Below are 12057 nucleotides of genomic sequence, written 5' to 3' on the forward strand. Positions count from 1 at the left end.
ATTCAAATCCTTTTGAGGTTCAGAGGTTTTGTTTAAAAAAGCCCTCCAAGCCTGCTGCTGTTGGGAGGCAGGTTTTTTGTTGTTGTTGGTTTGGGTTGTGTTTGCATGTTTTGTTGCATGGTGGGAGGAAATTCTCTCTTTTATTTGTTTTAAGTTTATTGCTGCCTTGTTTCAGTGTTATTCACCAGTCAGGTACTGGGAGAAGCAACTCATGAGCTCCCCTTTCACCTTTGCTGTATTTCTCTAGATTTTCTAGATCTCTGTCATGGATCCTCAATCATAGTTCATTTTACAGGTTTCACTATATAGTTTATTCCACCTCTGGCCAATTTTTAAACCTCCTCAAAGCATTGCATTTTTACTGTGTCAGATTCAACTTTTTCTGAAAAATAAGCTGTTTTGCAAAGTCAATATCTTAAAAACTTACTTCACAGGAATTTGTAAAAATGGAAGCTATGATGGTAATCTGCTAGCCACAGAATATATTTTCAATATACATGAAAAAACCAAAAACATAAACAAAAAACACCTGAAATAAACCCAACCTTTATTTTCTAAGAACAAAGTAGCCTGAATTTATAATTTATTTTTATGATGGCACTTGATACTTTGAATAAGGAGCATCATTGGCCTGTGATGTTCAAAAAGAATGCCACAAGCTGAGGAAATAGGCCACAGGAGCCTCACCAGAGTCAGCAAAGGCAAAAGCAAAGTTATGCCGCTGGGGTGGGGTTACCCCATGTCACAGGATGGGCTGCAATCCAACTGAACAAAGAGCAGCACTGCAGAAAATGACCTGGGGTCCTTGTGGACAAAAAGGCGAATATGAGTCAGCAGCATGTCCTTGCAGCCAGGCAGGTAAATAGCCCTCTGTGCTATCCACGAAATGGAGTACAGCCAGCAGAGGGAGAGGAGAGACTTCTGCGCTCAGCACTTCACAGACACCTGAATTACTCAGTGGGGGCTTGTCAGTACATGACAGATGTGCTGGAGTAAGTTCAGCAGAGGCTGAGAGGATGGTTAGGAACTGCTGACCAAGGATGTGTTTGCTCAGGATTAGAAGAAAAGGCTAACCAGGACATCTTATTGATGTCTTTAATTACCTTAATAGAGAAGCATAGGGAAGAGAAAGTTCTACTTTTCCACGAGATTGACAGTGGCAAGACAAGAGGGAACAGACACAAGCTGCAAAACAAAATTTCAAAGTAGATATAAAAAAAAGAGTTTTCACTGTGAGGGTTACAGGACGTACTCAAATTTGACAAGGCATAGAATGGCACAACCTGAATTAATTGAACCTGCTTTAACTAGGGGATTGGCTGAGACACCTGCAAATAACCTTCCAGCCTAAGTATTTTGAGTCTGGGATAATTCAAATCAGAACAAATCTTTCTTTAAAGAGAAAAGATAGGAATTTAGAGGAATTCTGCAGTGTGAAGGTGGACCACAGGATGAGTGAAGGTCTCCTCATGAAAAGCTGCTTTGCACCACACCAAGAGCCCTTAATAACATGCTCTGATGTTACAGCTGGTTTAAGCAGAGGCAGAGAAGCAGTCCAGAGTTTCCTAGAGCTAAATTCACTTACAGCATATTGTCTGTGTTTTATACTGCCCTCACTGGCAGGAGTACTGGCACATCTCTGCAAAGCACAAAGCAGTTGAAATCCTGTTGCCCACAGAAAGAGACTCCTCTCAGGAAACCTGTGTTACAACTTCTCAGAGTATGTAAAAGACTACAATGACAACCAGGGGAAAAAAACAGATTACGACCCACCTGAGATAGCTTCTTGGGAGCACAGTTTACCCCTCCAATCAAAACCATGTTGGGCATCAGTGGTCTTGGATATTGTAAAACAAAGTCTATCTTCAGAAGCCAAATGGAAGCCTTGCTTAAGAGACTGACCACAGTCACATTCCTCTGGAGGAACTCAGAAGCCAGTTGTGAATATGGTTGAAAGACAAAATCACAGAGAAAATAATTTGGAAAGTCAAAGAGCACATTCTTCACCCTCTGCAGAAAGTTCATGTGGTCTGTAAGGTCTGTAAATGCTCTGGGGATGTAAGAAGGAGGATTGGGACATTGAGTGGCATCAAAATCTAAATGACATGGCATTTGCTGCAAAAAAACCACAGAAGGGAGTGAAAGATACTCGGCCACTATCTGCCCACAGGGTAGTAGTGGATCTGTAAAGACAGCATCAAACTTGCTCTCCTTAAGGTATCTGACAAGTTCTTTGTTGTACAGCAAGTAAGTACAGGTAGACAGGAACATGGCAGATATATTTTTCGCATGTTCATATTTTTTAAGAAATCTTTCCAGAAAAGGACCTTCTTCAAATACATGCTGGCTCGTTTTCCAGTAAGCATAATCCAGCTCTTCCTTTGTGAAAGGGACTGGGTACATTTTCATAATGAGATTCTTTGCTGGCTTTATATGTACATTGATTTCAGGTGCAACGACAACTATTTCATGTCCCTTCTGACTGAGTGTGTCCAACAGTTCCCGCATGCTGAGCCAATGACTTCCATCCACTGGCACCACCAGCAGCTTCCCTCCAGCAGCCAAACTGAGCATAGACAGGAGCAGAACCAGAGTCACTGTGACTTGCAGATGAGCACGAAGCACTGGGGCCATTTCTGCAGAAATCTGGTGAGTACCACTCAGAAAGAAAACCGCTGATGTTACTGAAGGAATAGCACCAGCTCTGTGCTTTTAAGCAATCTGTGCCACAGGCTATCTTGTGATCCTTAAGGTATTTACTGTGTGGTAAATGTACAGTCAGTGATTTGATAAAAGCCTTGATATCAGGTTCTAAGTTCATCTCACTTTTTAGGTTGGTGCTGTGTGGTGGATAACGCCCATTTGTTTGTGGGGAAGGAACTGTAACGAGTGCCCCAGGAAGGAGGCACAAGGTGAGGGTTGTGGTGAGACTGCAGTTCTGATAGGCTCCCTCTGGCTGAGCCTTTGGCAAGTAGCAGAGATATGTCACATCCATATCACCTTTTTGCCTTGCAGAGGCTGCTCCTTTCCCCCTGGACGAAGCCAGCCTCACCCCTGCACCTGTCCCTTTGAACACTCATCCATACGAGCCTTGTGACCCCACAAGAGATGCAGAAGAGCTGTTTAAGATTGTTTCCAGAATGAATAGGTCAATTAATAAGTGTTACATAGAGAGTATACTAAGCTCCACAGAAGTACTACAAAGTCTTGCAGAGGTGCAAATGAATGTGGATTTTGATCATATTCCCTCATGAGATGTGTGACAGCCTGAGTAGCTGAAGTCAAAAAAGCTTCTTGAGGCTGTTGCAGAAGACACGCAGATAAGCTCTTGCTCCTCACTGCGTGACAATAAGAACTGACACATTTTACAGTGACATAGCAACACTGATGTTTCCACTGAGGAGCATTAGCAGCCTGGCCTATGCAAAACCACATCATGTTTTTTTCAGCCAAATGGAATGGCTGAAAAGCTGTGAATTGACAAATCTGATAGAACTCGTGGGATACACTGCTGACCTGTGACTATGTCCATCTGCTAATCAAGCACTCTAGTCATTGAGGGCACTTTCCAAACTAATGTAGCTTTTTAGTCTACCACATTCCAAACCATGGGGAAACCTTCAAAGAAAAAAGAAGTCTGAGGAATGTAAGGAAATTCTGCAGAGATTCGGGATCCATAAGGCAGAACAGAAGATCAGTTAAGAACTTCTCAAATGAAACTCTGTCTCCTGCAGATGTTATCAAAAAGGACCTGAGCAACCTGCTGAAATGGCAAACTTGCTCTTGCTTTGGCCACAGAGTTTTTGGCCTCCTGCCGTCTTGAAGGCCCTTCTGGTATCAAGTACTTGGTGTCTAGTAAAACAAGAAACCTCTTCAGGTGCTGTCAACCCTTCCCCAGAGTGCAGGACAGCGATGGCTTCAGTTTGCACATTCAGATCTCCCTGAACCCTGAGATGTCTCTGATTCCTTAGCGGTATTCCCATGAGGAAATTGTTCTGTGGTAGAAGCTTTTCATGTTGCTTCTGCTGCCTGACTCATACTGGCCTTTTACCCACTGGGCTTTGTAGCAGGTTTCTCCATCTTGGGGAATGCTTGAAAGAAGGACTCTTGGTACAACTGTGGTCCAGGGCATAGAGAAAAAGAATTTCTCATCCCTACCAGAGAAAACCATTATTCTTCTGCCATAAACCAACAGCAACACTGATTTTTGTGGAGAATCACTTGGAAAGTGAACAGTTCCTAGTTCTGAAGAAGTTGTTTGATCTGATGGTCATCAGCTCAAGCAAGGCCAAATGCATTGTAAAAGTTACTGAGGATGTCATAGCTGTGACCTAGCAGATTCTGTCAAGTGTTATAGACCAAATCATGGAATCAAAAGGCAACACAGAGCTTGCACTGAGATCCCAGAAACTAGCTTTATGTCTATTGGCAACACACAGAAAGCAGAAGCACACCATGAGAATCACTGGCCATGAGATCAGTGTAAGGAAGAGGGTGAATTTCACAAATCAAAACTTGCCACTGACTCTTGCTGCAGCAGCAAGAGAAGAATGTACCATAGGAAAATGTTTTTTCTCTTGCCAGTAGGCACTTAGAGAATGGTCACAAGCACAGAGACAACCTTTGAGTAAAGAAAACTATGAAAGAACAAACTTAGTTTCATAGAGGACTATAAACAGTGTTCTCAGGAATATCAAACATTTTATACCCTTCCCACCGTCTTTTCTTTCTCCTAGCTCTAGCAAAGAAATTGAATTCATCAGGTGGTGGCAGGCTCTCTTTCTCTAGGGAGGTTTCTGAGCAAAGTGATCACATGCAGATCCTGAGGCTCATTGATTCTTTTTTTTTTTTTTTTTTCCCTTCTCAGGTCTCACAGCCATCAGCAAGATCAAATCTTCTGAAGCCTGCCTGTAAACAGTAAGAAGGCTGATGAAGATGGAAGTGCAACAAAAGTGGTATGTTAAGCACCAGGGAAGGACTAAAAAGTCTTGCAAAGCACAAATGGATGGGGATTTTGTTCTTCACTTCTCAACAGTATGGTCTGAGGAGCTTTATTGGCCTAGGATACCTAAAACATCTTTCTTTTTTTTTTTTTCAGCTAAATGGAATTGCTGTGAATTGGCAATTCTAATAGTATTTGTGGGATTCTGATGGAATTTGTTGGATACACTGCTAACCTGTGACTGTGTCCATCTGCTAATCAAGCACTCTTGTAACTGATGGCACTTTACAAAATAGTGTAGCTTTTGAGTCTACCGCATTCCAAACCATGAGGAAACCTTCAACGGAAAAAATTAAATGTGAGGAATGTGAGGAAATTCTGCAGGGATTCAGGATCCATAAGGCAGAAGAGAAGATCAGTAAAGAACTTCTCAAATGAAACTCTATTGCAGATGTTATGAAAAAGGACCTGAGCAAACTGCTGAAATGGCAAACTTGCCCTTGTTTTGGCCAGAGAGTTTTTGGCCACATGCTGTCTTGAGGGCCCTTCTAGTATCAAGTGTCTGGTATCTTAATAAAACATGAAACCTCTTCAGGTGCTGTCAACCCTTCCCCAGAGTACAGGCCATCGATGGCTTCAATTTGCACATTCAGATCTCCCTGAACCCTGGGATGTTACTCGTGCTTTGACTGCTGGTACCTAGTGGTGTTCACAAGAGGAAATTGTTCTCTGGAAGAAGATCAAGCTTTTCATGTCACTTCTTTCCATTCTCCTAGCTCTAGCAAAGAAATTGAATTCATCAGGTGGTGGCAGGCTCTGTTTCTAGGGAGGTTTCTGAGCAAAGTGATCACATGCAGATCCTGAGGCTCATTGATTTTTATTTTTTTCTCCTCAGATCTCACACAGCCATCAGCAAGATCAAATCTTCTGAAGCCTGCCTGTAAACAGAGACGGCGCTTCTTAGCCTGACAGTCCACAGCTTGTGACATTCCTCCTGGTTCCAGCTTTGGAAATACCCTTGTGAAGAAGCAGGCAAATTTGTTGACAGAGAAGCTAGTGGTAAGGCAGCAAGGCTACACGAGGACAGAAGCCTGACATGCGTTTTCCAGTAAATGCCAGACCCTACTACAACAGTTTGCGAAGTTGTATGGATTATACCTAACTGCAAGTCTTTGACATGGCCTCAGGCTTACCTACTGCTCTTCCCTCACTCACTGAGGGAGAAAGGAGGTAGAGAGTTACACAGGTGTGATGTAAAGGCATCTACTGAACATACTTTCTAAGTGCACAGGTACTTCTGCCTACACAGAAAATAGAAAGTGAGAGAAAAATAATTTTTTTTCACAAGGGTTTGCCTAAGTCAACCAAGCCAGAAACTTGATTCCTCCCAGGAACTTGAAATTACTCCTTTGTGAACATTTGTGTATCAGAGTAGGAATTCAAAACAGAGCGTGACCTACCTGAGGTAGCTCCTTGTGAGCACAGTGTACTCCTCCAATAAAAATTGTGTTGGGCATCAAAGGTCTTGGATAATCTAACACAAAATCAAACCTCATGAGCCAAATGGAACCCTGGCTTAAGAGTTCTGGCACAGTCATGCTCCGCTGGAGGAACTCAGAAGCCAGTTCTGCAAATGGTTGATAGGCACTCTCACAGAGAAAATAATCTGGGAGGTCAAAGAGCAGATTCTTCACCCGCTGGAGAAAGTTCATGTGGTCTGTAAGGTCTGTATATGCCCTGGGCACATAAGAAGGGGGACTGGGACAGTGAGTGGCTTTCAAATCTAAACCACATGGCACTCCTCGTAAAAAAAACACAGAAGGAAGTGAAAGATGCTCTGCCAGTATCTGTCCACAGGGCAATACAGGATCAGTAAAAAGAGCATCAAACTTGCCTTCCTCAAGATATCTGATAAGCTCCTTGTTGTATAGCAAATGTCTACAGCTGGTGATCGCCATATGAGAGAATTTTTTCATACCTTCGTATACTTTAAGAAATCTTTCCAGAAAAGATCCTTCAAATGTAACTTCAAAAAATACCCGCAAATTTTCTTCCACCTCTTCCTGTGTGAATGTGTCTGGGTACATTTTCAGAATGAAATTCTTTGATGGTTTTATCTGTAATGTTGTTTCCGGTGCAACGACAACTATTTCATGTCCCTTCTGACTGAGTCTGTCCAACACTTCCCGCGTGCTGAGCCAAGGACTCCCATCCACTGACACCACCAACAGCTTCCCACCAGCAGCCAAACTGAGCATAGACAGGAGCAGAACCAGAGTCACTGTGACTTGCAGATGAGCATGAAGCACTGGGACCATTTCTGCAGAAATCTGGTGAGTATCCCTCAGAAAGAAAACCACTGATGGTACTGAAGGAATAGCACCAGCTCTGTGCTTTTAAGCAATCTGTGCCAGAGCCTAACTTGTGATCCTTAAGGTATTTACTGTGTGGTAAATGTATAATCAATGATTTGATAAAAGCCTTGATATCAGGTCCTAAGTTCATCTCACTTTGTAGGTTGGTGCTGTGTGGTGGATAACGCCCATGTGTTTGTGGGGAAGGAACTGTAGAGAGTGCTCCAGGAAGGAGGCGCAAGGTGAGGGTTGTGGTGAGACTGCAGTTCTGACAGGCTCCCTCTGGCTGAGCCTTTGGCAAGTAGCAGAGATATGTCACATCTGTGTTACCATTCGGCCTTGCAGAGGCTGCTCCTTTCCCCCTGGACGAAGCCTGCCTCTCACCCCTGCACCTCTCCCTTTGAACACTCATCTCTGTGGGCTTTGTGACCCCATAGCCGATGTGGAAGAGCTGTTTAAAGATTTTCTGGAGTAAGAACACCAGTGAATATGGAATCATGATTCCAACTTTGTCTGCGGGACATATCACCCACATTAAGCAGTGCTTCATTGTCTGAGACCTGCCTCAGGGGCTGGAGGGTTTGTATTTGTGGCTTAGAGGGCAGAGCAGCTGTTTATGAATGCTCTTTGATGGGACTCTCCACAAAACGCTTTAGGGCCTAATTCTGGCTTCTTTTTTCTCACCTGAAAAATCTTGCATTGTGTCCAGTACTAACGGACTCGTTTGAATGCTCTGGTGGCAAATTACAGTCTAATTTGTCGAATCACAGCCACCTCTGCCACTTGGGCATGGTGTAATTGCCACACAGGCTTTGTGACCTCACCCCACTGCGCACATTTCCTTTACAATATGACCAAAAAGAAACCTAAGGCACCCAAAAGAGTAGCACAACTCTCTACACTTTACTACACAGCAGCAGAGAAGGCTCTCTAACAAAAACTCTGTACATTGCAGTCTTCCACATCAGAGGCACCCAAAGCACATAGCACATCTTAGAGGTTAGTACAGTCACCGAGCCTGCGTCCATCTCCTCAGTGCTAGTCATGCTGCACTATATGTGTCACCTCAGGCCTGCTCCATGGCTCAATTCATTAGGACTGGGGGTTTGAGCCCACAAAGAGCTTTTAACATTGTCTGGGCTGTCCCATGGGAGATGTTCATATGACAAATCCAACATTTTCTCTACAGATTCTGAAAATCCTTTTGGCTGTGACCAGACCTTCATTACCAAAATTTATTGTTTCTATTCAACTGAGCTTACTTTACAAGTCCAAAGCTATAGCTGAATATACAGAAAAGGGAAAATGAAGATGAGAGAAAAATACTTTTTCATGACTAATTACATAATTCACCCCAAGCAGGAACGTAACTCATATCTGCAGTACAAAATTCCTCCTCTGTGAATATGGAAACCCATCTGATGAAAGGCTAAGACAAGACTGAAAGAGGAACTGTAACATTATCTGCTAACTGGTCAAAGGACCAAGACCAAGAAAGGTATCTGAAAAGGTTGAGAACAATTATCAGAGTTTTGCTTAGCAGAGGTAGCAGTTGCTTCTAGAGGGATTTTTCTGGGTCAGGGTGGTTTCAGATCAGACACTGTGCACTTATCTGTCCTGTGCCAGATTCTAGTCATAAATCAACTTTTATGGCCACCGAGCTTCTCCAGGGAGCTTACAACATAAGAAGCATTGTGCGCTATTGACATGAAAGATCTAAGCATCCAATTTCTCTTTACACCTTTACTCAGAAAGGTTCATACAAGATGTTCTACGAGATAAGCAGTAGCTGGCATGCTAAGGAGTGGTGTCACCAAAGTTTGGGTAACATATTAACCAAATCCCTTTTTTACATAGACAAGAAGGGTCGTAAGAGTTCATAGGTAAGTGGCTCAAGCCCCAACACCTTTTTCAAAGCAGAATGCGGCAGAATGCACAGTCCTAGCTGAAGTGGGCCCACAAAACTTCAAGGTGAGAGGCTATGGGGCAAATGTTTTTGAAAGTTCTGAACAATAGTTAATTTTCAAAGGAATTCAATAAGGCTTGGCTGCAGTATGAACCGATGAGAAGTTCATGCTTTTGTCCTGTGCTTACCAGAAGAGGAGGCAAACAGAGTTTCTGAGCTGCTTCTGCACGTTCTAGGACAGGACTTTTTAAGCAAAACCCAGCATCTTGGAGGATGTGCTGTCTATAGCACTTGATAGATAGTAACAATGAAGGCCAGGTCAAAGTCTACTGGGTGTCAGTAAGTAGAATAATCAGGGCCAAATAGGCCGGTTTGACAAAACGGGCTGAGGCTGTGGGAACAACTTTTTACCTCTGAGATTTTGAGCATTTAGCTGTGTAACAGCATGGCTGACATGATCTGATGTGGAAGACAGTCCCACTCCAGGGACTTGTTCAGATATCCAGATCAGGTGGATCTGGATGGGATTCAAGTGCCTAATTAATCTTGAGAGCCTGAGTTGAAGCTGCAGCAAATGAGGCAATGGAAACCCTGTGGGCAGATGAGTGAATGAAATAGATGCCTATAAACAATATCCTTAGATAGACATATAGATAAACATAGGAAGCATATATAGGCAGTTTGTGTACGTGGCCAAGCAGCTCTCATCTGCCATTAAGACGTTTGTCACGGAAAATGAAAAGAGGGATGCCAAAAGTTTGCAAGCTGGACAAGAGCAATTGCTGGCTGGAGAAGAGAGACTGTGTTAGACCCCCAACCAAGCACACCTGACTGGGGAGAGCTCTGAAGAGCAGCAGCAGTGTGGAAGACTTGTTGTCTTGGGGCAGGAAGGAGTGATGGGAGATCTCCTTCATGAAGTGCCTGCATTTGCTAAAGGTACCTGGGTGTGATAAGCACGTCAAAGGGCTCATATGAAGTGTGTCCTCAAAAGTTTACTTTCACAGGAGATTCTCTGTGTGTCATGGTAAAAGAAGAGATTCTCATGAGCCAACAAGAAGGACTCTAACAACTAAGGAAACTGCATTGAAGAGGAAGGAGTTTCAGAATGCAAACCAGACGCATTCTGCATCCTGTTTAATCAAAATGTTCCTTCTAGCTGACCATGAGGTCATTTCCAAAGACCAAAAGCTAAAAGAGGTGGAGAGAAGGTGTCCTAACAAGCCAAGCAGAGAGGTAGTTGCGTACTGCATTTTCATCTTTCAGCAATAGAGAGGAAAAGATCTCAGGTAAGAAGGTGATGCAGCATTATGTATATGCCCTAAGGTGGCAGTGCACACTCAGGTAGTTAACCTGGAGTTGCAGCTATACTGTGACCCTGTGCTAGCTTGTAAAGCTATAAAGGAACATCAAAGAGGTTAAAAGTCCAAACTAGATGCTTGAGGCTGATGTTGTTAGAGTTTAAAAGCTGTGTGAGTGCCTTTTGAGCAACATGCAAACAGCCTGTCACGTGTGTATGAATCCAGAGACTGAAGTCCACAAGTTCAGACTGTTCCAAAGGCAAGGGTGAAACGAGATCATCTATCAGGAGAAAGTAAAGTACAGAGGTGGGTGTTGCCTGTTTGGAAAGGCTGCAGGGAATAGCCCCCATTAGGGGAAGCCATGCTTACCTCTTTTGTAAGCCTACAATTAACCATTCAAATCCTTTTGAGGTTCAGAGGTTTTGTCTAAAAAAGCCCTCCAAGCCTGCTGCTGTTGGGAGGCAGGTTTTTTGTTGTTGTTGGTTTGGGTTTTGTTTGCATGTTTTGTTGCATGGTGGGAGGAAATTCTCTCTTTTATTTGTTTTAAGTTTATTGCTGCCTTGTTTCAGTGTTATTCACCAGTCAGGTACTGGGAGAAGCAACTCATGAGCTCCCCTTTCACCTTTGCTGTATTTCTCTAGATTTTCTAGATCTCTGTCATGGATCCTCAATCATAGTTCATTTTACAGGTTTCACTATATAGTTTATTCCACCTCTGGCCAATTTTTAAACCTCCTCAAAGCATTGCATTTTTACTGTGTCAGATTCAACTTTTTCTGAAAAATAAGCTGTTTTGCAAAGTCAATATCTTAAAAACTTACTTCACAGGAATTTGTAAAAATGGAAGCTATGATGGTACTCTGCTAGCCACAGAATATATTTTCAATATACGTGAAAAAACCAAAAACATAAACAAAAAACACCTGAAATAAACCCAACCTTTATTTTCTAAGAACAAAGTAGCCTGAATTTATAATTTATTTTTATGATGGCACTTGATACTTTGAATAAGGAGCATCATTGGCCTGTGATGTTCAAAAAGAATGCCACAAGCTGAGGAAATAGGCCACAGGATCCTCACCAGAGTCAGCAAAGGCAAAAGCAAAGTTATGCCGCTGGGGTGGGGTTACCCCATGTCACAGGATGGGCTGCAATCCAACTGAACAAAGAGCAGCACTGCAGAAAATGACCTGGGGTCCTTGTGGACAAAAAGGCGAATATGAGTCAGCAGCATGTCCTTGCAGCCAGGCAGGTAAATAGCCCTCTGTGCTATCCACGAAATGGAGTACAGCCAGCAGAGGGAGAGGAGAGACTTCTGCGCTCAGCACTTCACAGACACCTGAATTACTCAGTGGGGGCTTGTCAGTACATGACAGATGTGCTGGAGTAAGTTCAGCAGAGGCTGAGAGGATGGTTAGGAACTGCTGACCAAGGATGAGTTTGCTCAGGATTAGAAGAAAAGGCTAACCAGGACATCTTATTGATGTCTTTAATTACCTTAATAGAGAAGCATAGGGAAGACAAAGTTCTACTTTTCCACGAGATTGACAGTGGCAA

The 12057-nt window shown here is 43.1% G+C and overlaps 2 protein-coding genes across 2 annotated transcripts in view; both read right to left on the reverse strand.

The window, feature by feature from the left end:
• LOC128967029 (UDP-glucuronosyltransferase 1A1-like) overlaps window positions 1–2667 on the reverse strand; it is a 12903-nt gene extending 10236 nt beyond the window's left edge. Inside the window, exon 1 of the mRNA XM_054381005.1 lies at window positions 1774–2667. Coding sequence (XP_054236980.1) covers window positions 1774–2634 — 861 coding nt within the window. The 5' untranslated portion in view covers window positions 2635–2667. The remainder of the gene's footprint in view (window positions 1–1773) is intronic.
• A 1749-nt stretch (window positions 2668–4416) lies between these two features.
• On the reverse strand, window positions 4417–7996 carry LOC128966961 (UDP-glucuronosyltransferase 1A1-like). Its single transcript, XM_054380928.1, has 4 exons — window positions 7981–7996; window positions 7681–7809; window positions 6403–7310; window positions 4417–4422 (listed from the first exon to the last, which is right to left on the reverse strand). The coding sequence occupies exons 1-4, from the start codon at window positions 7994–7996 to the stop codon at window positions 4417–4419; spliced, it is 1059 nt and encodes a 352-aa protein (XP_054236903.1).
• Window positions 7997–12057: the final 4061 nt, after the last annotated feature.

Source organism: Indicator indicator, chromosome 5 (assembly GCF_027791375.1).
Source record: "Indicator indicator isolate 239-I01 chromosome 5, UM_Iind_1.1, whole genome shotgun sequence".
NCBI classification, from domain to species: domain Eukaryota; kingdom Metazoa; phylum Chordata; class Aves; order Piciformes; family Indicatoridae; genus Indicator; species Indicator indicator.

Excerpts from the sequence above, each read along its gene's own strand:
- LOC128966961 (XM_054380928.1), bottom strand. Across the intron at positions 7,311-7,680 it reads TCAAAGGGAGAGGTGCAGGG|TACCATCAGTGGTTTTCTTT; the intron begins GTGAGAGGCAGG and ends CTATTCCTTCAG.